General features: G+C 40.8%; 2 protein-coding genes across 4 annotated transcripts in view; one reads left to right on the forward strand and one right to left on the reverse strand.

Moving 5' to 3' along the window:
• Positions 1 to 13,315, forward strand: part of LOC122872321 (chloride intracellular channel protein 4) — a 39,727-nt gene extending 26,412 nt beyond the window's left edge. For both annotated transcript variants that reach the window (XM_044188402.1, XM_044188403.1), the window contains exons 2-6: positions 3,008 to 3,117; positions 3,456 to 3,581; positions 4,183 to 4,289; positions 9,846 to 10,027; positions 10,201 to 13,315. In XM_044188402.1, coding sequence (XP_044044337.1) covers positions 3,008 to 3,117; positions 3,456 to 3,581; positions 4,183 to 4,289; positions 9,846 to 10,027; positions 10,201 to 10,362 — 687 coding nt within the window. In that variant the 3' untranslated portion in view covers positions 10,363 to 13,315. The remainder of the gene's footprint in view (positions 1 to 3,007; positions 3,118 to 3,455; positions 3,582 to 4,182; positions 4,290 to 9,845; positions 10,028 to 10,200) is intronic.
• A 2,783-nt stretch (positions 13,316 to 16,098) lies between these two features.
• urp2 (urotensin II-related peptide) lies at positions 16,099 to 25,118 on the reverse strand. Of its 2 annotated transcripts, XM_044188541.1 has the most exons (6): positions 24,844 to 25,118; positions 24,477 to 24,754; positions 21,516 to 21,833; positions 20,629 to 20,663; positions 19,815 to 19,974; positions 16,099 to 17,450 (listed from the first exon to the last, which is right to left on the reverse strand). In XM_044188541.1, the coding sequence occupies exons 2-6, from the start codon at positions 24,571 to 24,573 to the stop codon at positions 17,419 to 17,421; spliced, it is 642 nt and encodes a 213-aa protein (XP_044044476.1). In that variant the 5' UTR covers positions 24,574 to 24,754; positions 24,844 to 25,118; the 3' UTR covers positions 16,099 to 17,418. The 2 variants fall into 2 exon arrangements, with proteins under 2 accessions (XP_044044476.1, XP_044044475.1); XM_044188540.1 differs by having other exon boundaries at positions 24,477 to 25,118.
• Between the last annotated feature and the right edge of the window lie 929 nt (positions 25,119 to 26,047).

Below are 26,047 nucleotides of genomic sequence, written 5' to 3' on the forward strand. Positions count from 1 at the left end.
AAACACTTTTGCACACCACTGTATATGTTCTAAATATATTTCATTTCTTCACACTTTATACGTTCTAATGCATGTAATTTCTTCAGTAGTGTTATACAACAAAATTGGTGTTAATCACTATACTAAGTACACAGGCTGGTTATATGATAAATCCATAACACATAGTTAATTTAGTGAAAAAAATCCATGACACAGATGCCTGGGGGACCTGAGGGATGAAGTTTGTGTCCCTTACTTGGGTGATGTGCTGTGTGATGTTCAGCTGTGACTTTGAGCAACACATTCAAAACGTAAGGCAGGTTTTACAGCTACAAAGGCAGTGTGGTATCAAGCTAAGGCAAAAGAAATTGGTCTTTTTCAAATGAGAAGTCGGTTATGTGGACCGTGTGATTAGAGGGATAAAAATTAACCAAAAGGAATTGGAGGCAGTACAAGGCTTGAGACATGAGACACCAACCAAAGAAGTGCGAAAGTTGATAGATTTCCTCAGTTACTATTAACCCTTTACCCCAGACTTCTCCAGGACAACCAAACCCCTATATGAGTTGCTGGCAAAGCCAAAGTTTGAGCAAAAGAGGGATAAAAAGAAAAAAGGGGCTGGCCATCAGTCTGCTCAGCTATCATCATGCCATCGAGTCAAGTGGACAGAAATCCATCAAGAAAAACTGGGCAAAATAGTAAAACAGCTAATTAACCTACCTGTCATGGCATATCCAGACTTGGAAAAGCCCTTCTTATGACATGTGGATGCCTCAGAAGTGGGCCTGGGTGCCATTTTGTATCAGTGGCACCTTTCTAGTCTTCTGACCACTCAAAGTGCTTCACACTACATATCACATTCATCCCATTCACACACATTCATACACTGATGGCAGGTGCCAACTGCTTATCACTGTATGAAGGCAGAAGGCACAGCCCTCAGGAGCAATTTGGGGTTCAATGTCTTGCCCAGGGAGACTTCGACATGTGGGCTGGGAGATGCTGGGATCGAACCACTGACCTTTCGATTGGTAGACGACCCACTCCACACCAAGTCACAGCTGCCAAGATGGTACATCCCAGAGCTATAGTATATGGTTCCAGGACATTGAGGAGGAACTACAAGTTACACTCTGGCAAACTGGAATTCCTGGTACTGAAATGGGCTGTAACAGAGCGATTTAGCGACTTCCTATTTCATGCGCCTCATTTTACCATGTACAGTGACAACAATCCATTAACGTATGACAGTAAGACAGCAAAACTGAATGCCACTGGACATTGCTGGGTGGCTGAATTAGTGGATTACAGATTCATTCTCAAGTATAGGCTTGGATCAGCAAACAGGCATGCAGATTTCCTATCACGAAGACCAAAGCACATTGAAGAAATCGTATAAGAATGCACAACAGGTAGTCATAGAATCCATCAGAAAAGCTTTGGAGATAGCAAAAAGAAGAGAAATTACCTGGATCTCTGCTGTCACTTGTAATACAGATGCACTGCCTGAACAGAGCAATATCTCTGAGCTGAAGCAACCTCTTACAATGGAGGATGTCAGATCTGCCCAAAACACAGACCCAGTTATAAGCAGAGTCTTGGTTCTGAAAAGAATTCATGCCCACTTAAACACAAGCTGGAAGAAACTGAAGTCGTCAGACGGCTTCTTAGAGAGTGGCCCCGTTTACAGATAGATGGGAATGGGATCCTAAAGAGAGAGACACTGTCTAGAAATCAACTGGTCATTGCTGAGTCGACTCAGCACTCCTGACCTGAAAGAGAAAGACAACAGGAATAAAGCAAAGGCAACAGCGAGAACAAATCAGAAAATAAAATCTGATACTTACCCGACAGATACAGACAGCTCCAGTATTGCGTGTGGACAGCAGGGAGACAAACAGGTCTCAATGCAGAAGCAGAGGAATTCTATCATAGGATTGAGGCACTGAGAGAGAAACCTGAGGAGGCACTCGTGCCTGAGGAACATACTGAAGAGGAGCAAGTGGGGGAGATACACTGTATGGAAGAACTGGCTGAAGGACCTGCTTCTGAGTCAGAGTCTAAGGACGAGCAGAAACATGGAGGGAGAGACCAACGAGAGCTAGACAGCCAAGGGGTATCTACACATATGACCATCTAGGTTAGCCAACCTTTCAGCTGCTCTTGTATTGTTGTCATGGGACTTAATGAGTATGAATAACAAAGAGGTTGAGAAATTGTGTAACCTAATCCTGTAATGTGTTACCTGTGTTAAAATACCCATCCATTCATACGCACTTGCAAAATATTCCAAATGTCTGTTCAGAGAAATTTCAGGTAATGACGAGGGCACAGCTCAGTGACACTATGGTAAAAAGGCAACAAAATCATTTGTTGTAATCAATTTCTACTAAAATTTGTCTTTTGTAACATTTTGAAAATAAAAACCTCATAAAACAACATCACAAACCCACAGTCAGTGTGGTCTACAAGATCACACTATAATGGCTCAATGGTCAGTCTGAACACATGCTAGCAGTTTAGCTTGGTCACACAATCGTTTCCTTGCAGGGCTATTGAGAGTCTCCATTCTGTCTTTAGAGTGTACCAGCAGAGATCTCAAGCTTTTCTTAAGGTGATCTCAAGGTTGTGACCACCCCCTTATTGGACCACCTGTGACCAACGTTCCATACCTAGGTCACATAATGACAAGTGAACCAACACCATGGTAACTGAGGGAACTCCATTCGCTGTTGAAGATCCTTAGATGCTGTTGAAAGCTCATGTATTGTATCATTGTATTAGAATGAGTGTTGTAGAGTTTTGTTTTAAGTGCTGATGGATCCTACTTGTTGTTGCTTTTGTAAATGATTTTGTGAGTTTGTACTTATTCTTCACCTCATTTTAGGCACTGACACTCACTTAGGCTTTATATTTTATCTAATGCATTCTCTCATTTCTGCACTGCCGTGTGTACGTCTCTTTATGTGCATGCATGTGTGTGTGTGTGTGTGTGTGTGTGTGTGTGTGTGTGTGTGTGTGTGTATAGGCGGGAAGTGATGGGGAGAGCATTGGTAACTGTCCATTCTCTCAGAGACTCTTCATGATCCTGTGGCTTAAAGGAGTCATCTTCAACGTCACCACTGTCGACCTCAAACGGTAACATACTACACACACATACAACACATTTCTATTTTGGGAGTACATGTCCTTAATGCTTGTTTTCCCTCTTGTGTACATTTTGTCCTTAGGGCTGACCATGCAGAACATTCAGTGAAAACCTTTTATTCTCTGTGTATGTAAAGACAATCCCTCTGGTTGAAATAACAGTTCTGTAAAACAGAAAGGATGTCAAAGGCAAGAGTAATGCCCATAATTCTGCTTCAGTATCTGCTGCATGAGAAGAAAAGTATATATACATATATATGCATATATATATATATATATATATGCATATTCGTCCTTATTAGTCTTTTTGTTTTGTTTTGTGTTGTCAGGAAGCCGGCTGACCTGCAGGACCTCGCTCCAGGAACCAACCCTCCTTTTGTGACCTTTAATGGCGAGGTCAAGGTCGATGTCAACAAGATAGAGGAGTTCCTGGAGGAGAAACTGACCCCACCACGGTCCAGAAACACACATTTACATATGCTTACACAAACTCACATGAATATACAGTAGTTGGCCAGAGGAGGTTTAAACTGGAATTATGCTTCTCCAGGCTGCACATAATCAAATGTGACATGGGTATCGTTCGTTCGTTAACTTATCTTCGTAGAAGCATGATTCCAGATTCAGTTAATCAATTACCGTTACACAAATAAATGGTGGGATTATGGCACTTTTTGGTCCTTCTTTAAAAATGCGATGTGTGATGTGACAGATATGATACCATTGGATTGGTTTTATAATCATTCCATAACAAATAGGGTTTGGAGTATTAGTAGCAAAGTAGCAGGCCTGGTATGTTTCCTGAAGCTGAACCATGGAAGTAATGGCTGATACATTGTGTGGGCAGCATGTGAATATGAGTGAATAAATGATGCATGCACAATGTGAAAAGACTAAGGACATTCCTAGGCATGTTCTAAGGAATGTTCTGTCCATCGGACACCTTGTAGAAACAGCTCTTTTGACACTATATCAACTCTTTAATTGATAATACATTGGGAAATGTCAGTATGCATGGGTATTTAGTTGACTTCTCTTATGTGTCTTTAACATCAGCTACCCCAGACTGGCTCCCAAACATCCTGAAGCCAACACAGCTGGCATTGATGTGTTCGCCAAGTTCTCAGCTTACATCAAAAACCCGAGGAAAGACACCAACGATGGTAAAAGAGAGAGAGAGAGCATCTATGTGTGAGGGCTTGCTTCAAATCATTTCATTCAGGAAAAGTATTTTCCTTAAATCTTCACTAATCAATATGTTTATATTAACAATGGATAAAATGGTTGTGTGTAATGTGAAAAGTGTGTGTGTTGCTCATTGTGTCCAACCTACAGAGATTTATTACCCACTCTGTAGCCTCAGCCACCTTTAGCTTATTGTTTAGGTTTTCTGGCCTGCAAATCTCATCAACCTCATTTCCAGCAGCCGGCAACTGTTTTCAGCAGCTCTGTGAGGCTGCACTTAACAGTGGTAGCACTTAAAAGTGTCCAACTTTTCCACTGTGGTTTGGTCGCAGATCCCCTGTGGGGTTGAAGCAGTAAAAGCACTCAGTATCCTCCAACCTCATAAAATCCAACATGCTGTTCTCTTTTCTGCCACCTGGAGTGGCACCCTCATCACTACTTTATCAGGCTGCGCTTGATTAATAATTATAATCTGTTGCAGATCTAACTATCAGAACATGGTTTACACAGTGCCACAAGTCACGGAAATATTAAACATGATGCAAAGTTAGGAAGACAACCTCTCTGTGAACATTCATTTTAAATGTCTACATATCACACAGCGTCTGTCATTAACCTGTATATATTGACTGTCAGACGATGTTGCTGTCATAAAATATAGATTTAATAAGTAGCCAGCAGCTTGCAATAACAGCTGGTTAACAGGTTGTATTTATGACCCGTGACCAACTCTATTTATATCTATTTCTTACTTGCTCTGTTGTCTGACAACAGAAACAAAATATGTAAATAAGATCAACTAAAGCATTAATTTGACTGCATTAAAACACAGTGACGTAATCACAGAGAGCAGGAGGAGACTGAACAGAAGTTTAACGGGCTGACGCTTATTACTCTGTAGCCACAGAGACATTTTTAATAAGCATTTTTTTGCGCATGTGCAAAGACTGCGCATGCACACAGTCTACTTTTAGCTTTCCTTTTTCTTCAAACTTGAGTAAACTTTTGTGTAAGTGTAATTTAAACTACGCTCGCTACAAAAATGAGAGTAGAAAGTGTTTTGGTATTTTTTTTCACCGTGAAACTTCTTCTCCTGCTACTTGGTCAGGGGACCGCTGCAGAACAGCTGTTTGGCTGCATTGTTTACACTAGGGAACAGCCGATCACGCTGAAGCCGAGTGGCATGGCTCCCAGGGCAACCGATGTCCCCACTGAGATCTGGAGGAAGACACACCGAGAATGCAGAGGTGGAACGAAGTGGCGAGGGAAGAGAGAGGGGTCAAGACAAAAGAGACTTAAGAACAAGAGATTTAAGCCGTGTCTGCCTTCTCTCGTCATGGGCAACATGAGCTAACGGCGTTAGCCCGGAGTCAGACGGAGTTCCGTGAGTGTAGTCTGATGTGCTTTTCAGAGACATGGCTATACCTGGATCATAGCATTTCCATCAACGGCTTTCAGACTGTTCTGGCCGACAGGGATCACACTGGGAGCAGTAAGCGGATAGGCGGCGGGCTTGCTGTTCTAGTTAACAACAGAAAGTTGCTGTGGGACTCCGACCATATTATTTGCCATGTGAATTCTCACAACAACACTGACGAATTTCACCCAGTATGTGAGTTTTGCTACTAGAAAGGAGAGGACACTGGACCTGCTGTATGCTAACGTTAAAGATACATACAGCTCTCCCCCCCCGGGTAGGTCAGACCACAACCTGGTTCACCTCAAACCCTGTTATGTACCTCTGGTTAAAAGGCAGCCTGCAACCACAAGGACAGTGAGGAGATGGTCAGAGGATGCCTATGAGACACTTCAGGGATGTTTTGAGGTGACAAACTGGGATGCACTCTGTGAGCCTCATGGAGAGGACATTGATGGGCTCACTCAGTGCATCACTGGCTACATTAACTTCTGTGTGGACTGCAATGTCCCAACTAAGACGGTCCATTATTATCCAAGTAACAAACTGTGGGTAACAAATGACATCAAAGACATCCTGAATGCCAAGAGGAGGGCCTTTACCGATGGTAATAGGGAGGAGGTGAGGGCAATCCAGGCTGACCTGAAGGTGAAGATCAGGGAGGCCAATGAGAAGTACAGCAGGAAGCTGGAGTGGAAACTCCAGTAGAACAACATGAGAGAGGTCTGGAGCAGCATGAAGAGCATCACTGGCTTCAGACTGACTGGCAGCAGTGGAGTTGAAGGCAGCTTGGACAGGTCCAACAAACTTAATCTGTTCTTTAACAGATTCGACACACTGCTGCTCATCCCCCCTCTAACTCAGCTGCTGTCTGCCCTCATACTCCTCTGAGTCCACTGCTCCCCCCTCCTTCATCTTCCTGGGAGAGTCCTACTGCCCCCTCAACTGGCTCTCAGGCTAATGGCCCTCTCCAGATTGACGACTTCCCCCCTCCCCCACCTGTAACCTCGGCGGTGTGTCTGACTGCTGACCAGGTGAGAGGACAGCTGATGAAACTCCACTCAAACAAGGCGGCAGGTCCTGATGGCATTTGCCCCGGGGTGCTAATAGCCTGTGCCCCCAGCTATGTATAGTCCTTCAACATGTCTTCAACCTGATTCTTCAAAGGGTCCCTGTTCTGTGCAAGACATCTTGCGTTGTTCCTGTGCCGAAGATGCTGCGTCCCAGTGGATCCAAGGACTACAGACCGGTGGCACTGACCTCCCACATAATGAAGACCCTGGAGAGACAGGTGCTGGAACAGCTGTGGCCCATGGTCAGACCCCTCCTGGACCCCCTTCAGTTCGCCTACCAGCTTCCTGCTGAACCGCATCTACACCAACCTGGACAAGCATGGTGAGGATCATGTTCTTTGACTTCTGCAGTGCTTTCAACACCATCCGATAAGCTGGCAGCGATGCAGGTGGATGCCCCGCTCATTTCCTGGATTGTTGACTACCTGACTGGCAGACCACAGCATGTGCGTCTACAGCACTGTGTGTCGGACAGCGTGGTCAGCAACACTGGGGCCCCCCAGGGGACTGTTCTCTCTCCCTTCCTCTTCACCATCTACACCACAGACTTCAGCTACCACACAGAGTCCTGCCATCTTCAGAAGTTTTCTGATGACTCTGCTGTGGTGGGATGTATCAGTGGTGGTGATGAGACTGAGTACAGGGCTTTGGTGGGTAACTTCTGTCTCATGGTGTGAGCGGAACCATCTGCAGCTCAATGCGACAAAGTCTAAGGAGCTGGTGGTAGATCTACGAAGGGCCAAGGCACCAGTGACCTCGGTTTCCATCCAGGGGGTCAGTGTGGACATTGTAGAGGATTACAAGTACCTGGGAGTACACATGGACAATAAACTGGACTGGGCTAAGAACACTCAAGCTCTTTACAGGAAGGGCCAGAGCCGCCTCTATTTTCTGAGGAGGCTGAGGTCCTTCAACATCTGCTGCACAATGCTGAGGATGTTTTATGAGTCTGTAGTGGCCAGTGCTATCCTGTATGCTGTTGCATGCTGGGGCAGCAGGTTGAGGGTAGCGGACGCTAACGGGCTCAACAAACTGATCAGTAAGGCCTGTGATATTGTGGGGGTGGAGCTGGACTCTCTGGCGGTGGTGTCAGAGAGGAGGATGCTGGCCAAACTACATGCCATCTTGGACAGTGTCTCCCACCCACTCTATGACGTGCTGGTCAAACAAAGGAGTACCCTCAGCGAAAGACTCGTCTCCCCAAAATGCACCACAGAGCGCCACAGGAAGTCATTCCTGCCTGTGGCCATCAAACTCTTTAACTCCTACCTCTAAATGTCAGTCTATATGACCTTAAGTCATTAAACTGGATATTGGATCATTAACATCACTGTAATACTTGAAATAATTGTGCAATATTCTCTGTTTAATACTCCGGTGCAATATACTTTGTTTTCAGTTTAATTTATTGATATTTATTAATACTTATATTACTACTGCGCAATATCAACCATCTCATAATCAAATAATAAGCTACACTTAACTTGACAGTCCTCATTATTGCACTATTACTTATTACTTATAACAAGTTGCAGCCTAGTTTTTTTTTTTAGGTAATCCAGTATAGAGTGTTTTGGCATCTTCCAAAGAGAAGTAGGGTCTAACTCTAGCCATGTTTCTTAAATGATAAAAAGCAACCATTGTAACATTGTTGATATGTGATTTAAAATTCAGCTCAGAGTCAAGAATAACACCCAGGGTTTTTACTTCAGGCTTACTCTGTAGGGCCAGACTTCCAAGTTTGTTTAAAATGTCTTCTCTGTGTGCATTTGTACCAATTATAAGAATTTCTGTTTTATTTAATTTGAGGAAATTATTACTCATCCACTGTACAATGCTGGAGAGGCAGTTTATCAAGGGATTTAGAGCATCAGTATCATCTGGCGCTACAGATAAATATAACTGAGTGTCATCAGCATAACAATGAAAATTCACTCCATGATCACAAATAATTTTCCTGAGTGGAAGCATATACAGACAAAACAATAATGGACCAAGAATTGAACCTGGACCAACATGAAAAAAACTGTCTGATGTCCTCCGGCTGCTCAGCCTCAACTCTCGGTGATTTATGTTGCAACCATGGAAAAGGTACACCATTCTCGCAGTAGGTGGGACATTTTTAAGTGCTACTACTGTAGGCACAGCAGTGCTTTGAGCTAAATGCTAATGTCAGCATGCTAACAATGCTGATGTTTAGCAGGTATAATGTTTACCTTGTTAACCTTTTTAGTTTAGCATGTTAACATTCTAACATTTGCAAATGAGCACTAAACACAAGGTATAGATGAAGCTGACGGGAATGTTTTGCAGGTATTTGGTCTTAAACCGAAGTATTGGACAAATCAGAATGTTGACCTGATGATGGCGCTAGATGAAAAGTTAAAGGATCACCCAAGTTATTACAATTTATCCTGAGGGGGATGTGAATTTACTACATTTCACGATAATCCATCCAATAGTTGTTGAGATATTTTTAACTTACATTGGCATCTCTAGAGCCACGCTGCTAGCTAGACTAAAAAGCTCTGATAAACCCAATGCATCAAACAGCAGACAGACAAAGTTAACGACTAGTTGATGAATTTAGTGGCGCATTTAACAGCTAAACAGCCAGATATGTCCCGAGTTGTTGGAGACCAAACCAGAGCCAAAAGGAGAGTGAATATTGGACTTACATTCATCAAGTGGACACATACTTGACTCCAAATGAAGCTAATTTTGCACTGTGTCTGCTGGAGGTCTAAATAGGCTGCTGTTTGCTGACACACTCACCAACATTGTAAGGTGATAATGTGTCAGTATTGAGTTTTCAGCTTGTTCGGCTGACCCCAATTAGCCAAAAACATGCAGCTTTACTGTAATATTTAGACAACTTTGTTGTGGTTGAGATTAAAGGACCCAGGATGATTGTTGATGACTGAGATTTCTACCTTTTAAGGTCATGTGACGTTCATATTTATTTCATTAGTCTCCTTCAAGGAGCAATCATATTTGTGACTCCATTTGTCTACTACTCTTTCTCTCTGTACCTCTATCTGCAGCCTTAGAGAAAGCCTTGTTGAAGTCTCTCCGGCGTCTTGATGACTTCCTGAGGACTCTCCTGCCTGAGGAGATTGATGCTGATGCCTCAGGAGACCTGCCTGAGTCCTCCAGGAGCTTCCTAGACGGGTCTGAGCTCACCCTGGCCGACTGCAACCTTCTGCCTAAACTACACATCCTTAAGGTTCATTCAGCCTGATTCTCATATTGTAGGGAAAATAATGGTCTACAAGGTTCTTATTTGCTCCAAATTCAAGCAATAATCAACATGGATTTTGAGAGTATTTGGACGTCTATAACCCTTAGATGACCACAACTCCTGTCACCTCACTCGTGCTCACATTTTTCTCTTTGCAGGTCGTAGCCAAGAAATACCGTGGCTTTGATATTCCAGCGGAGATGACAGGGGTGTGGAGGTATTTAAACTGCGCCTATCAGAGAGAGGAGTTCACAAGCACCTGCCCAGCTGAGAGGGAGATCGAATTTGCCTATCTGGATGTTGCAAAACGAATCAAATAAGAGGAAGAGTGGGAAAGGACGGAAAGAAATGGGGTAAATACATGGGATAATACAGAGGAGGAAAATTACTTTAGTAAACTAGAGAGAGTTATCATGCATACCTGTAGATGGTACAACAAGTAGACAGTTAGTAAAAAAAAAAGACACATGACAAGAGAGATGAGAGTCAAGAAAAAGCAAGAAATGTGGGAAACTGGTGATGTGAAAATAAATCCAGCTGGTGGATGTTTTGGTGAATTCTGATGAATTTACATGAAGATATAGGAGAGGAGGCTAAATGAAGAATAAGAACCCCAGGATATAGGTTAGATCCAAACTAATACTAAAAAATCTATGAACTCCTTTTTAAGTTTAATATCTCCGCATCAGCTTGGAAGTTGAACCCTGATTACCTGTTTGTGTGTGTATGTGTGAAAATGTATGTCTACAATATGTGTGTGCGTGTATTTACGTGTGTGCTCTCACAGGTTGGGTTGCACAGTCATCTACTGTATTTTTATGCTAATCATTTTACAAATAATGACAACTAGTAATTTGATAATTGTAGAATTAATTCCAAATTTCTTTTAAATTTTTTTTTCACTTTTCACACAATGGCAGGGCCAAGTTCACTGCAGAGACTAAATAAACAGCACAATGAACAAGCATTACTGTTCAGCATGTATTAGAAACCATTTAGTCAATTTTTAGCTAATATTATATAGACAAACAATTATGGCTTAGTTAAAACTTGTCTTTATTTTTATCTGGAATCTGCTAAATAAGCACATTTTAAATCATGTTAACAGTTCACGACTGAAATTAAAGAACATTACACACACTGTACGATCAATTATATCCCTTCAATATATGCATTAAAGGAACAGTGAGGAGGAATGAGGACCTTTTGCATTTGCTTTCTTGCTGAGTTACAGACTGGAAACAGAGGGAAACAGCTAGCATGGCTCTGTCAAGCCTGGAAGTCACTGGTCTGACCAAGAAATAGTTCCACCACGTAACTCGCTGTAAGAGTTCTGTTTTTGTACAGTACATGTTAATCAGTAAGCTTTAGAGGTGCTGGTCAGTGGATTTTTTTACCTTTGCTGGGCCAGCTGTTTCCACCTGTTTCCAGTCTTTATGCTAAGCTAAGGCCTGCTGGCTCTAGCTTCATATTTAGTGTACAGAGCTGAGAGTGCTTTCTTTTCATCTAACCCATAGCAAGAAAGCAAGAGTATTTCCCAAAGTGGTGATCTCTTTAAATGTGTGTATAGTATCTGTTTTAGTCAGATCACTGGAATACAAGAAATGATGTTATGCAAATCTATGGTCTTGACCATAATATCTGTCTTCCTCCACGTCTGGGTTATTATCACCATCAAAATATGAATGTGAGGCTAAGGGACCTTTAAGGTTTTGGGGAGCACTGAAGTTTAACATCTAGTCTTTCCATTCCTCTCTGCTGATGTGGCAAAATAACCAATAATCTGAAACATTAAATGTTTCATAGTATTAATTAGTTTAAATCATATCGATCTTGTCCTACTTCTTTTGATAAGAAAGTAAACAAATATTCCTTTGAAGGATAATTCCATTTGGTTCTTATTTTTATAGTTTAGGCCATCAATCATTTCAGCAATAATAACATTGTACTCACCAAGTTAATTGCTGAGATTTGGGAACAAGGAGGCATCCTTAAAAAGATGTCTGACAGGTCAAAAACGAGCAGTCAGATGATCAGACAGGTTGGAAACACAGCCCCAGGTTAGTCAAACTTATTTGGAAGAAAAAATGAAAGCAAGAACAGTAACATTATTACTCAAACTGTCCATTATACATATCCATAACAGTTTACAGATCCAATTCCAGCCAACATTTTATTTTAATGTAATTCGCTAACCAAGTTAGCATTAGCCTGTTTCTGCTGACATTGCATGACAATTTCAGCACAAATTCAGTATTTCCAGAAACTACAAAAATAATACTTTTTAATTGTAATGAATCAGAACTATCCTTTAAGCCTTATTTGATGAAATCCATTCATAATTTTAAAGACAGCAGAACTGTGAACTGTGTTCAATGGTTCCTCTTTATGTTGATTGCTCCCAAAGCCCAGTTAACTCCTCCCACTGTAAGTGTAAGCACACTGTGTATAAAATTCATCATCTGATTCCATTTTCTTCATTGAATATCTTAATGTTAATGATGAATCAGTAATCAAATAAAAATGAAAAGTTAAAGTGTTTAATGTCAAGGCCTGACTAGCTAAGAGCCTTTTCTATTAGTACATTTTATAAGAAGGTAATTGTGCTGAATGTGTACTCTCTATACTGATGCAATGACACTATTTACTCATACTGTGATTTATGTGACATACTTATTTTGTATCTAATACTGGCTGAGTGGAGGCAGGCCTTGATGCTGGTTAGCTGAACTGGTGATGGTGACTTTCTGATTGACACATTATATAGTTCAAAAGACTCAAAGACCACAATCATAATACTGTGTCACTTACCCAAAGTCCTTGCTCCTCTCTCTTATATTTTTAGTTGTAGTAGAAGTGTTTTCAGTACAACATAAGTTGCCAGTATGCCAGACAAGAGTCACAGTTAAAAACAATGCTTCCTGCCATGGTAATTTACTATTTTAAATAACAAAATACATTTTTTCCTTTTTATTGTTTTATTTGAACTAATTTGATATTTTATGATATTTTGGGACACAGATGTTCAGTTTTATCCTAGTTCCCTTGAATGCAGCTTTATTTCATTAAAATCATATGTTTGATTGTTGGACAAAAGTGCTTTAGTGTGTTTTTGCACCAAACCACCACTTTGATAGACGTGTTCCAGCCATTCAGTGTTTGGCAGAGATGTGTCAGTGTCCTGCACCAAACCAGCCCTGACACCAGCCTGCTGTGTTCTGGCCTTATATCCTCTCTGGGGAGAATCTTTATTAAACTGAATTTATCACTGTGTGGATTGTCTTCAATGTTTTTGTTGTCTCTGTGTTCCTGACACTGTCATTTCATGAGAACTCTAGTGGCGGTGTGTAAATGTTAAGTGATCTTTCTATTTAACAAGAAGAAATGGTGTACAGTGTGAATTGCACTGAAAAGCCATATATTGCTCAAGAGTAATTGACACTTATTGCCAGTATGTGGAGCAGTTAATACAGTATGTTGCAGTGTAAAACAATTATGTGAAATAGAGATGTTCAGGACATTTACAAACAAATCTTTAACACAGAACCCTCAAGCTGAACTGACTGCATCATTGTCACTGACTGAATCAGCATCTTTTTACATTGCAGCGCCTCTCAGTGGCGACTGAAAGCACTGTCATCAGCTCAGCTGTGATATGCAGCATGCTACTTCCTGGTTAAAAGCTTATTAGAGAAAAATCAACAAACACTGTCACTTCTTACAAATCTCTTAAATGAAGTGAACCAAATTATTTCAATCATCAAAGTGATTTGGAATTTCCACCTCTGGTGTGGAGAAGAAGTTAAAATCTCAAAGCTTATTGGACCAAGAGCTACGGTAGAGCTGCCTTCTACAGCGCTGGACTCAAAGTCTCTCTCTGGATCTGACAGTAACATCAGTTGTATGAAGTCTGGAATGCGTCACCAGAATAATCATAGACCTTTACAGTATTAAAGCATAACCAGTTACCAAATTTGATAAATATATTGTAACTCAATTCAGTGAATTGGCATTTAGATTATGCATTAAGAGCTCAAAGAAAAAAAAAACATTTAATTTGAAAAATATTTCTATTTCACTGTATGTCATCAAACACTAATCAATAATTGAAAAAATGAAATGAAGTCCAACCCACAGAACAGCAACAGCACCTCTGATTGGCAAGTCTGACCTCTGACCTCACACAAATACTTTGTAAATGTATCAATTTATTACCTCTCTGCAGTTATACACTGTAAAAGGCAGTAAATCTTCCGGTGGCACACTACAGACTCCGTACTTTTGAAGCTTTTTGCAGATAATAAAATTCAGTTATTTAGCTCTGTTTTTACCAAGAAAATCTGTTATTTTATTATGAACGCTTTGCACTTTTAATTCGTATTGCTAAAGCCACGTGTGATGACTCTTTGCTCAAAGAATTCAAAATGATTGTACGCGCAAGACCCGGTATATTTGACACATACACACGCATAAACACTTGAACATGTGCAGACACTCACACTCATCACTGGGGCGACAGTGACAGTGACTTCTGTAGAAACCCGCTGAATGTAATGACCCAGAGTTTACACACCCAGACAGCAAACACACACAGCTCAGTTACCATAGAAACATCCAGAGGAGGAATGTCCTCTTCATATTGTGGTGCTGTGAACTAATAACACAGAGTAAAGTCACACTTCAAATTGTGTAATTGTAGAGTTCTAGTACAAAACACACTATATCGAATGCTTGGGAGATAAATTCATTCATCATCATTCAAGGTCTGGTCTTAGTTAAAGTCCTGGTTCAGTGCTTTCTCTTTTTCAATATTTGAATGGAGCAACTGATTTGGAGGTCCATGTTCCAACACAAACTCAAACATTTTGTTAAATTACGTGCAGATGTTTATCTACCATGCGTTAAATTATGTGAAAATACCACAAATTGGACACAATTGCAATGCTGTCAGAGTTGATAAATGATCTGTTACTACACATCCGCAACTGTGGTGGCCCGGAAGTGCAAAACACAACATTTCACAAAACCAAGGAACAAAACCTAAAACTGCTAATTTCAGGAAAACACATTTTACAAAACAAAATAAGAACTGATAAAATACAATGAAATTTTACAAATTAACAAAACTGAAAACACGTTACTGTGTGAAAAACCCGCAACAATTTTACAAAAGAAATCGCACATACCTGTGTACTGACAGGTGCGTAGGAGAATAAGTGATGAGTAAAAATATCAAAAATAAGCTCCTGCGCATTTGTAGGATATTTATTCAGCTCACTGTACCAAAACATATCTATTTAAGATTTATTTCTTTTCTTCAGTGAATTTGTTTTGTGCTGTGTGTGTTTTGTGAAATTTTTACAAAACAAATAGAGTCAAAGTTAAACCTTGTTGAGTCAAACAAAAAACCACAACCAACATTTAACAAAACCAACTAACAAAACCTAGCAAAACCTTGTTGTGTTTTGCACTTCAGAGCCCCCGCTCCCTCCACAATGAGCATGTAATTTAAATTTGAAGACATAATTCTCATTTCATGAACTTTTATGAAACCAGGCTGAACAGATAAAATGCAAAAAAAAGTAAAAAGAGCATTAAAGGGACATTTCACCCCAAAATCAAAAATACATATTTCCCTCTCACCTGTAGTGCTGTTTATCCATCTAGATAGTTTTGGTGTGAGCTGTAGTTTTGGAGATATCGTGCCTTTTTTGAATATAATGGGACTATATGGCACTCGGCTTGTGGAGCTCAAAGCGCTGAAAGAATGCATCTGAAAAACTCAACAGTGACGTCTCTGCAGAAATCATGACCCGGTTCCTCCAGATAATCCACAGATTTGTTGTGAGCAGTTTCATGTAGGAACTAAACAAAGTGCGTGATTTATTAAATGTAGAAACTAACGATAGCAAGTGTTTGCACTTTTTCACGTAGAATTGAATCACGGAATCATTCTCACTGGACATGATTCAGCAGGTGACCTCAGAGTGTGAGTCTGTCTGCACAATAAGAGAGTGTAACTGTAAAAAACTAAAATATCAATCGTTATTGTCACATTGGTTTTTGCCATGCTAGAAATAAACTTTATTTTAAAGTTGGCACACACATACAAAAACGATGTGTGTCTGTCTTATCAGGAAAAGAAAAGGTTAACAGGGGTGATTGTTCATGCGCCCGACCACTGGCACACATCGTCTTCTTTGATTGGTCAGTCCTGTTAATTAATGAGTGAATGAAAATGTCCAAGTCAGGGCTGGCGCCTGTGTGGGGGTGAGGTGTGGGGCTTCCTGGTGTCATGGCAACAGTCTCCTAGCACTCAGAGGTCAGAGGAGAGCCAGAGGAGAGGAAGGGAGAGGATGGAGGGATGGATAGAAGGGTAGATGGGTGGATGAAACCAAGGTTCAAGCAATATGAGCTTCTGCACTGATATTTCAGGTTGGACCTGCTAATAACAAATGTTTTAATTAACATTTAACATCTTTAAATTCATCTTAAAATGTCTTACCAATAATAATAGCTAATAGCAAAACCAAAGTGTAAAAATGACAATTTGTGGTTTTAAGGGGGTCGTGTGTGTTCTTGGTCGCCAGGAAGTCAATGCTCCATAGCTAAGAAATAGTCTGTGATATAGTCATAACCCCCGTAAAACCACGACTTTTTACACTATGGAGACAGCAGCCGGTTAGCTTAATTTAGCATAAAAAAAACAGGAAGAAACAGCTAGCCTGGCTTTGTCCAAAGGTAAGAAAATCCGCCTACTAGCACCTTTAAAGTACTAAGTCACTAAGTAAGACGTTATATCTCTTTACACGGGGCATTTAACTTCCTGGCATTCGTTGGAACTTTGCAGTCTTGCACAGAAGGAAGACTGGATTTTGTGCCCCGTCACTTGCAGTGTAGTCACAATGAGAAAGGATCCAGTACAGAAAGTATCACTCAATAGCATGTGAATCAGCATCAGCATGTGAATCAGCACCAGCCAATATTAGTAAGTGCAAAAACCTTTGCTTTCTCAGTCTAGCTGAAACATAAAAACATTTAATTGTCACATGGATTATCCCACACAGTTCCATAGCAATAGCTTGTGAAGCAGCATCACTCAGGGCTTCAGAAAACCAGAACTGCATCGTACACATTGTACAAGATCGTGATAATGGCCTGAATCAGCCCTGTGCACCGATAAATACATCATCTACCTATTATGGGAGAGTGGTGGCAAGTTTTTTTTTGGCACTGCAGTTTTACGTATTTAGAAACTTTGTATGTGAGGGGTTGATTGGATGGATGGGAGAAGATGATGAGTGGGTGAGGAGGAAAAGGTGGGAGAGTATGGAGGGTGACCAGCGGTGGAAAGGTCAACACTGGCTGCGAGACGATCAGTTCTGGGAGCAGTACTTCCAGAAACACACTGTTGGAGACAGAGAAGAAGAAGAAGAACATTCAGTTACAAAATAGTTTCAATACTTGCATGAAAGTGGAAGAGGCACTGTCAACAAGGGGCTCTGTATAAACAAATCCTAGATTTATATGGGGTGGGGGTGGGGGTGGGGGGGCCTTCGGGTGGCAGTTTGTTATGTATTCATGCTGTGATGTTTTACTCTGGTGCAGTCTTCCCTCTGGTCAACGCCTCGGACAGCCCACCTGTGCTTGTGCCCCAGTCTTCCCCGTCTTCAGCTGGCCCGGCCCTTTCGTCATTGGTCCCAGCCGCTAATCCCTGATGTAACCGGATCCGTCCGTCCCTGAATGTTATCTTGTGTGATAGTTAGATCTGATGTTAACTCAGATTTCTTTGTGTGAGTAAAGTTATGTTAACTCGTATGAGGCACCAGTTCTGTGGCTTCAGGATCTGGGCAGTAGGTCTAGGCACCACACGTCGGTACCCGATTGGTCTAGCTGAACACTAGGATTTATGGGCGGTTGCTGTAATGTGTCTGGGTTTGACAGGTAAGATTAGCGCAGCCAACTAGGCTTTGGTTTGGTGTCTTTCAGCTGTTTCGACTGTAGTGAGTTAGTGGGGTCTGTAAGGGTTAGGAAACGGGTTTGTTTTGTTTGTTTCATGGTTTGGCGCCACCTGCGGCCCTCGCCCCCTTTAGGTCTTGCCTCACTTGACTCCCTTTTTGTTTTGTTTTTATATTTACAGTTTTTTACAATCGCTGTGACAGTTTTTTCAATACATTTAACAAGTTTCCTAAACTCTTAACACGGTTAGCACAACATCCGTCTTTGTAGGCTGTACAATTAACACATTTCTTGTTGCTTTGATACAAAATGCACACAGTTAACACCGATTTAAAATGCTTGAACTTCTTCTACACACAAGCTCAACCAAGACCAAAACAATGTCATTTTACAGTCAGATTTACAAATGCTTTCACGCTGTATCTGTCAGAACAGATAACATCATGTTCTGAACATAACTTATACAGGCTAAAGTCAAAGCGAACAGCTGTTCATATTGTGAATTGAAACACAAATATATTCCCTGTATTTTATTCCATTGCTAATGACAAACAGCTGATTGCAATTATGCAAATATATAAATCACAGCTGATTCCCATCTAGGAACCACACAGGCTTCAAAAGAAACTACAATGCAAAACACAATCTATGATCAATCCAATATACTGTCTGTTGTATCAGGGCAGACCTGACACTTTAAATAATGCAGTTTCTGTAATTTTAGCTGATGATAGTGTTTTTTTTTGTCATTGTGTTATGACTGACTAAATGTTCCTGTTGGAAGAGAACATGTGTTAGTGTTTTGAATAATTATTCGATTTTAAAACATGTTTGCAGTGTTTTGTTAGACACAGTGTATTGTGTTAGTTTATTATTGTATTTTGAAAATCAGTTTTGGGGTTTAGTTTACAATGTGGGATTTTGAGCATGAAATTAACCATTTTGCCAATTGTGTGTTTTAGGTGTGTTGGTGCGTTAAGAGTTTAGGAAAATTGTATCGAAAAAACTGTCATAGCGATAGTAAAAAACTGTAACTATTAGAGCAGAAAGACTGTATTTCTGTGATTTATCTTGTTGTTGTTGGTGCACTAAACAATAAATGGCAGTGCTTGCCTGACGACATCGGCTGTATGTTGCTTCCCTTATCCCTAGACACCTGCAGGGTTGTAACACAAGTACATAAACATGACAGTAATTCACATCTTCTGACTGTTCCTCGATGAGGTTGCATTCCATTTTCCACTAAAAGTTAAAAGGATAATTCTGGTTTATTACAACTTGGATCTTACAGTATTTTAGTAGTTTCGGACGCTGTTTGCTGCAGATAATGCATTGTTGAGTCACCTTAAACTAATGTTTCTGTAACTTCTCTTCTCTTCTCTTTGTATCAACTACCATGTAAATTGCGGTGTAATTTCTATGTAATATTTCCCATAATGTAGGCAGCGGTATGGACAGCCTTTGCAAGAAGAAGGGGTGAAAATGAAAAAGAGGCACCACCACTGTGCACAGGCTTATGTTCCAGTTAGGCCAACCAGAGAGGCACCAGGACCCCCTTGGGATGAGCAAAGGGGCATGGGCAAGCCACAGGGACATTATGGGGGCACTTGGGCCAATCATGGACTCCCTTAGTTCATGCCCTAATGGCACAAAAGTGCTTTTAAGGGCACAGACAAATCCTAGTTGAATAAAGTTTTAAAAAATTAATTTATGTATATATTTTTAACAATACCAACCCATACCATGCTCTTGCATGCCGTAATTCCTTGTAAAGATACTAAGGTAAAGAGAAGTTTAGGCCCTTGACCATTACCTCTTTTGTTGGTTTTCTTGGTCTGAGGTGGGAGGGACTTCTTGAAGTTTCGACCAGTCAGACTGGGGACGATGACATCTGCACTTGGTCTGGTTGCAGTGCTGTCAACTGATGCTGGGGCTACAGTGGTGGGCTTCACCCCTCCCTCAGCAGCAGGAGGCTTCAACCACGACAGCAGAAGAAAGAAAGGAGAGGGGGTGATTACTGAAACCAAGTATGCTGAACTACACAAAACATCCTTACTTGATGGCATTCATTCTCTGGTGCTTGGATTCTTTTGCTTTGTGTTTATACTATTGTATCATTTCTTGATTTGACATTTACAGTATATTTACTCTTTTTCTAGTGTCATTCTTTGGCCCTAAATGAACCATTTTGATACAGCAGACTTATTGTCCCTGAGTGCCGACTGAAAGGCAGTCACCTTCTCCATGGCTTTTAAAACTGGTCCTGCTATAGCTTGGACACCCCTTTATACTGTATTTGTTCAAGGTTTACTTCTCCCTTGGTGAAGATTCAAAAGTTCTTGTAGTCTTTGTTTTCAAAGTTGAAATGAGGTTCCAAACACAATCAGCAATTTACAAGATTTGTTTACATCAATCAATAAATGAAAATAAACCTTTACCTTTGACTGTTTAATTAAGTTTAATCAAGACTGTAAACCAACAGAAAACTTTAGTTCATGCTTAGTATACCCAATCATCAAATACAACTTCTGGCATATGTAAGTAGCCAGAAAAAAGAGAAAAAGAAATAATCAAGGCAAAGTATTCCTTTTGAAATTCATGAGTGCAAATATTTTACAGGAACTTACCACTTTATTTTTTCTTCCTGAATTTCTGCCATTTGCTGAAATGAAAAACAGAACAGGCTTTAGTGAAAATCCCCCTGATGAAGAGCAGCACACTGGCTCAGTCCTGGCTTTAGGTGGAGATAAAGAGACACTAGTTAGTCCAAAAGTCAATGTGATCAATCCTTGATAAACCTGTCACAGGGTGTTTTCTGACCCTAACTGTGCGAGTGTCATCAGGGCAACGTTCTACAAAAGACAGCTGGGCTCTCAGTGAAACTTCCCTGAATGAACAAAGGTTAAAAAAGCCAGAAACATTTATATTGAATTAACTTGCAACAAGACTAAGAGTCTACAGCCACTGAGGCTGTACTTAGACACAGCAGTGCTTTAAGCTAAATACCAACAGTGTTGAGCAAAATTAAATTTTGACCTGATGAAAAGTCAGAGGATCACCAAAGTCAGTAGGATTAATCCTCTGGGGACCATGACTGTTTCATCCATCCAATATTTCTAATCCATCCAAGTGGTCAACCAACTGACCTACATCGCCGTACCTAGAACCACACCGCATGGCTAACAATGTGATCACGTGTAACTGCAATGTTGAGTGCTAATGCAGGAACACTGCAATTACACTTGGTCAATGTTACAATGAATCCAAAAACTTTTGTGTCATACACTTTGAGATTACTGCTAAAGTTGAAATATTCAAAGCACCAGTGGGCATGTCCTCACCTCAAGGCTTGCTTCCCAGGATAACTTTTCACATCTTTCCATTGACTTCATTGACTTTATCTGAACTCATCTTTAAGCTCACAGACTTCTGTCGCCCACAGCCACAAACTCTTTCATGGAATTTTTAAAAATGCCATCAGTTAGTAAACCTAACATGTTCACAGTATCGTTACCTCGTGGCATGATGGTGAGCCGTGAACTCAGTGTGCTGTTGAATGTCCTGTGCAGCTCCTCCAGGGCTGAAATCATCTTCAGCATCTGGGCTCGTCTGTCTGGCCTGGCTGTCTCGGTGTTGGCCCCTGTCCTGATGCCCGCAGTGATAGTCCTTGTAGTGGTTTTGTCACTGATTCTTGTTGTCCCATCCACTCCTGCTGCTTTTGTACTCAGAAGCCAGTGTTTCAGGTACTGGCTTGGATTTAGTGCTGAAGACTTCTCTGGTGCAGCTGATGCATGAGTGAGACTGGGAAGAGGATGTGGAGGTTTCACAAAGCCTGGGAAAAAAACAATTATAGTAACACGAAAGACTTTTTCTTCTTTATGATAAGGCATCTAAGTCATCCTATAAAGGGGCTATGGTCCTGGAAAAGCTACTGAAAGCTACAATGGATGTGCCTTGGGCCCTGCCAGAAGACTGAATGATACCCTTCCCTAGTCCCTCATAGTTAGACTATTTTGTCCATTATAAATAGATCTGCATTTTTTGCACATTATGCCTTAGTTTGAAGACTTTAAAAGACATCAATTTTTAACATACATATACATGTCACCATTGCAAATGTTATTTCCCCACAGCTGGAATGGGTATCACATCTAAAGATTCAAACCTTGATTGAGAAGAGAGTGTGCACTGTATATGCATGGTGGTGACTCCTCACTAGCTGGCCCGGATTTATAATCATTTCTATGTGTCTATGTTTTTCTACCCAGTATGGTTCCAGTCAAGGAAAGGGCCGAACGGATAAAAAGGAATCCATTCTCTTTGACTAACTCAGATTAAAGTTGTTTGAATTCAGGTCTTTAAATTGCTGATGTCTCTGCATACACATGACCCTCAAATAGCTACACCCTACACACCCACCCACCCACCCACACACAAACACACACACACCCACCCACCCACACACAAACACACACACACACACACACACACACACACACACCCTATTTTGGTGGGATTCCACTGCTTTGCTGGTTGCTAGAAGAGTTGCTGTGAGACCTTAAGCTGTGACAGAAGAGTTGTATGAGTTGTGTTTATGTGTGTGCATAATGACGTCTGAGTTTTTGCAACAATGTAACTCTGTGTGTGTGCGGAGGTGAGAGAAGGTTCTGTATCATGTTGTATTGTAAGGAATGAAAGGGATGTTAGCAGGTCACTCTGAAACAAAAAGTTCCTGTTGTTCTTTTTAACAGTTTATTGTAGTGTCCAGATCTAAATGTGCCACTTTCAGGTTGTTGTCTGATGATATTTTGAGCACCAACCGTCCAGTTCAAGCCAAATCTGTTCAGCCTCTATTTCAAACCATGTTCTGCATGGCTTTAGTTTGAAATACAGACCTCATTCTCTCTTGTTCCACAGCTGAACAGATCATTTACCAGCCTATTAGCAACATTTACTGTATGCATGTTAGGTTATATTACATAGAGGCTGTGGGACCAAAGTCTATGATTGTGTTATATTTAGGTTATATTTATGATAGCCTACAGTATAGATAAACATACAGTAATTGATACATGTTCATGTCATAGCCTGATTTCATAATGCTTGACAACTGATTCTTGTTACTGCAATTTAGCAGCTTTTCGTTAACTTGAATTATTTTTGTCACAAGTCTGCATTCTACGTTCACATGTTGTGATGTGAATGTTTTGTTTGTACTTTATGAGCAATAAAAACGCAAGATTACTATCGAACCCATGTCATAATGTGGAACGTTAACGCAGTATAAAATATAAAATCAAATCTTTGAGAGAAACTCTGTTGAGAATGCAATGTTACTGGTTTAACAGCCTTTCGTTTTTAAGCTAGTTCACTAGTCTTGCTAGTGAATAGCCACAGCAGCTACTAGTTAAACACCTGGTTCATTTTTACATTTAAGAAGGAAAAACAAGATTTCATTTTATAATTTACCATTATTACATATTGAACCAACAACATGTCTGTTTTTAATTAAAGTAACTCGGTCAAGTAACTTTTACATTTACATTTTACATTCATATTCCCTCATATTCAAGTACATCTCCTTAAGTGAAATTTTGGCAAACTAACTCTCTCTGCCCGCTGACGAATCCTGCTGAAATTTGCTTAAGATATTTGCTGGGCTTTTGATGTTATATATATATACATATATATATATATATATATATATATATATATATATATATATATATGTATACCAGTATCTTCTTGGTCAAGATGATTAATGGCAAGGATAAGCCAAACCTATCACCAGACAGAACGTTGATATTAGACAAAATCCCAGATTGCTTTCAATGCTTTGTAATGTTCAATACCAATGTTTTTAGAATATTTTTTTCATACAGTATCTGCACATGGCAACTAAAGTATGGTTAAGGTTAGGCAAAGATGCTATAGTTAATATAAAGGTGAACATTATATACAGGTCTGTGAGGTGGATATTTTCCACCTCTCTACATAAAGGGTATGCTTCTTCTTGCACTGGCATTAAACACTGGCATGTTGGGCTGGTCAGTATGAGCTCCTAGGATACTTGGCTGAATAAGTTAGTTGAAAAAGTTCGATGAACCAACACCAGCCTTCAAAACACTGCCAAAACCTTCCACATGCTCATTAAGTGACTGTCACCAACTCACGTAGCTTACAATGGGTCATGCTGGTCCTGCCACTCTGACCATAAATATTGGTTTAGCTGGCAATCGCCTGATGATGTATTTTTAGGACATGATCATCTTGTCTGGTCTGCCCAGCCAAGTATGCTAGGACTTACGCTTCTATTGGACGATTTGTAATTTACATCGAGTGCCAATGTTCAGTGCAAATGCAGGAAGTAGTGTGTCCTTTATGTAGCAAGGTGGAAATTAAGGTGGTGGGGGTTTAGCATCCAATTTTCAAATGGGAGACTGCAGTTTGTGTCCCGTCTCAACAGCTTCCTTACCTCTCTCAGAGGGTGCTGCCTCCACTCCCGTTCCAAGAATCATCAGCATCATCATGACTACCTTCATCACAGACACTAGTGCTGCGCTGTTAAGCATGGCGGCTGTTACTGAGCACTTGAAAAGAATAGTAAGTTAATTACGTAGCGCACAACTATTGAGAGATTGACTTTCTTCTGAAGTTTTGAACTCTGCCTCAGGATTTTGTTCCAAGAAGACTTCTGCTATACTGCGTTGTTTCTTCTTATGCTCAACTCATCCTTCCGATTCTTCCGACTTTCTGTTGATGTTGGAGATGGAGTAGACATTAGCTAAGATGATTTTAAAGTTGGTCTATTGATCTCAAATCAAACAGCTAGTTTTAGGTACCTCATATTCTGATGTTTTGAGTTATTTTAGTTACTTGTCCTCTGAAGTTCTGTTGATTCCAAATATACCTCTTCAGTTGTGATAGGTCAGCAAGTTTCTAAGCCTTTCTTCTGTTTTTCAACCAGACATTGGTATTCGTCTACTTTAGCTCCACGTCTTCTCAACTTTACAGTTAAATATCTTTCTTTTATCTGTATACCAAAGTTATTCTCACTGTTCCTTATCCATGGATGCGCCTCTTGAAGAAGGCTTGTCAACAGCGTGTCGAATGCGTTCTTTTTCCCGACCAACACACCCGACCAGTCCTGCCTTTATGTACCTGAGTTTGCCCCTGAATGGTCAGCATCGACCAATGACTGGCCTGAAATGTTCTCTAGCCCCACCTCTTCCTCCTCGATGGATCGTTGACATTTGGGGAGTTTGGCGGCAAGCTTTGTGTGTTTGGAGTCAAAGCTATCTTTTTGTGAATGTGGTGTGTGTGTGTTTAGGATTGTATTTAGCGTGTGTGTGTGTTGTGTGTGTGCCTTGGCTGTATAAGCAGTGATAAGGTAGTTCTTAATATGTTTGCTCAGGGGCCACAGAAAGAGAAAGGCCCTCTGACGCATGAGGGCCTGGAGCCACACTGACTGCACACACACACATACAAAGCTCGCAAATACAACATTCAAACATAGAAAACGACATGGCAAACTCATGTACACAAACACACACACAATCCCGGGGTCAGTTTGAACTTGGAAGAAAGGGTGGAAGACAGACACACACACACACACACACACACACACACACAGACTGTAAAAAGAAGCGTGGGATGCACATCAAAGGGCACAGAAAGACTGAGAAATCGTGTCCAACTGACAAAAGAAGGTTTTTGCCTTTTCCTTTGTTCAGCATTGTGACGACTAATCCCTCAGACAGGAAGTTGACAGAGTGACGGTGGGACGCCACCTCCACAAATACCTAAACCCCCCAACACACGTGATGGAGGGATGAAAGAAAGATGAATTCATTTGGGAGTCGTGGTGAAGAAGAGGTGCAGAGGACAAAATGCTGAACACCTCAAAGAGCAATAATAATATGAGGTGTGTGTGTGAGTGTGTGTGTGCGTGTGTATGTGCGTGTGAGTGTGTATGTGAGTGTGTGTGTGTGTGTGTGTGTGTGTAGGTGTGTGTGTGTGTGTGTGTGTGTGTGTGTGTGTGTATGT

Source organism: Siniperca chuatsi, linkage group LG24 (genome assembly GCF_020085105.1).
Source record: "Siniperca chuatsi isolate FFG_IHB_CAS linkage group LG24, ASM2008510v1, whole genome shotgun sequence".
Lineage (NCBI taxonomy): Eukaryota > Metazoa > Chordata > Actinopteri > Centrarchiformes > Sinipercidae > Siniperca > Siniperca chuatsi.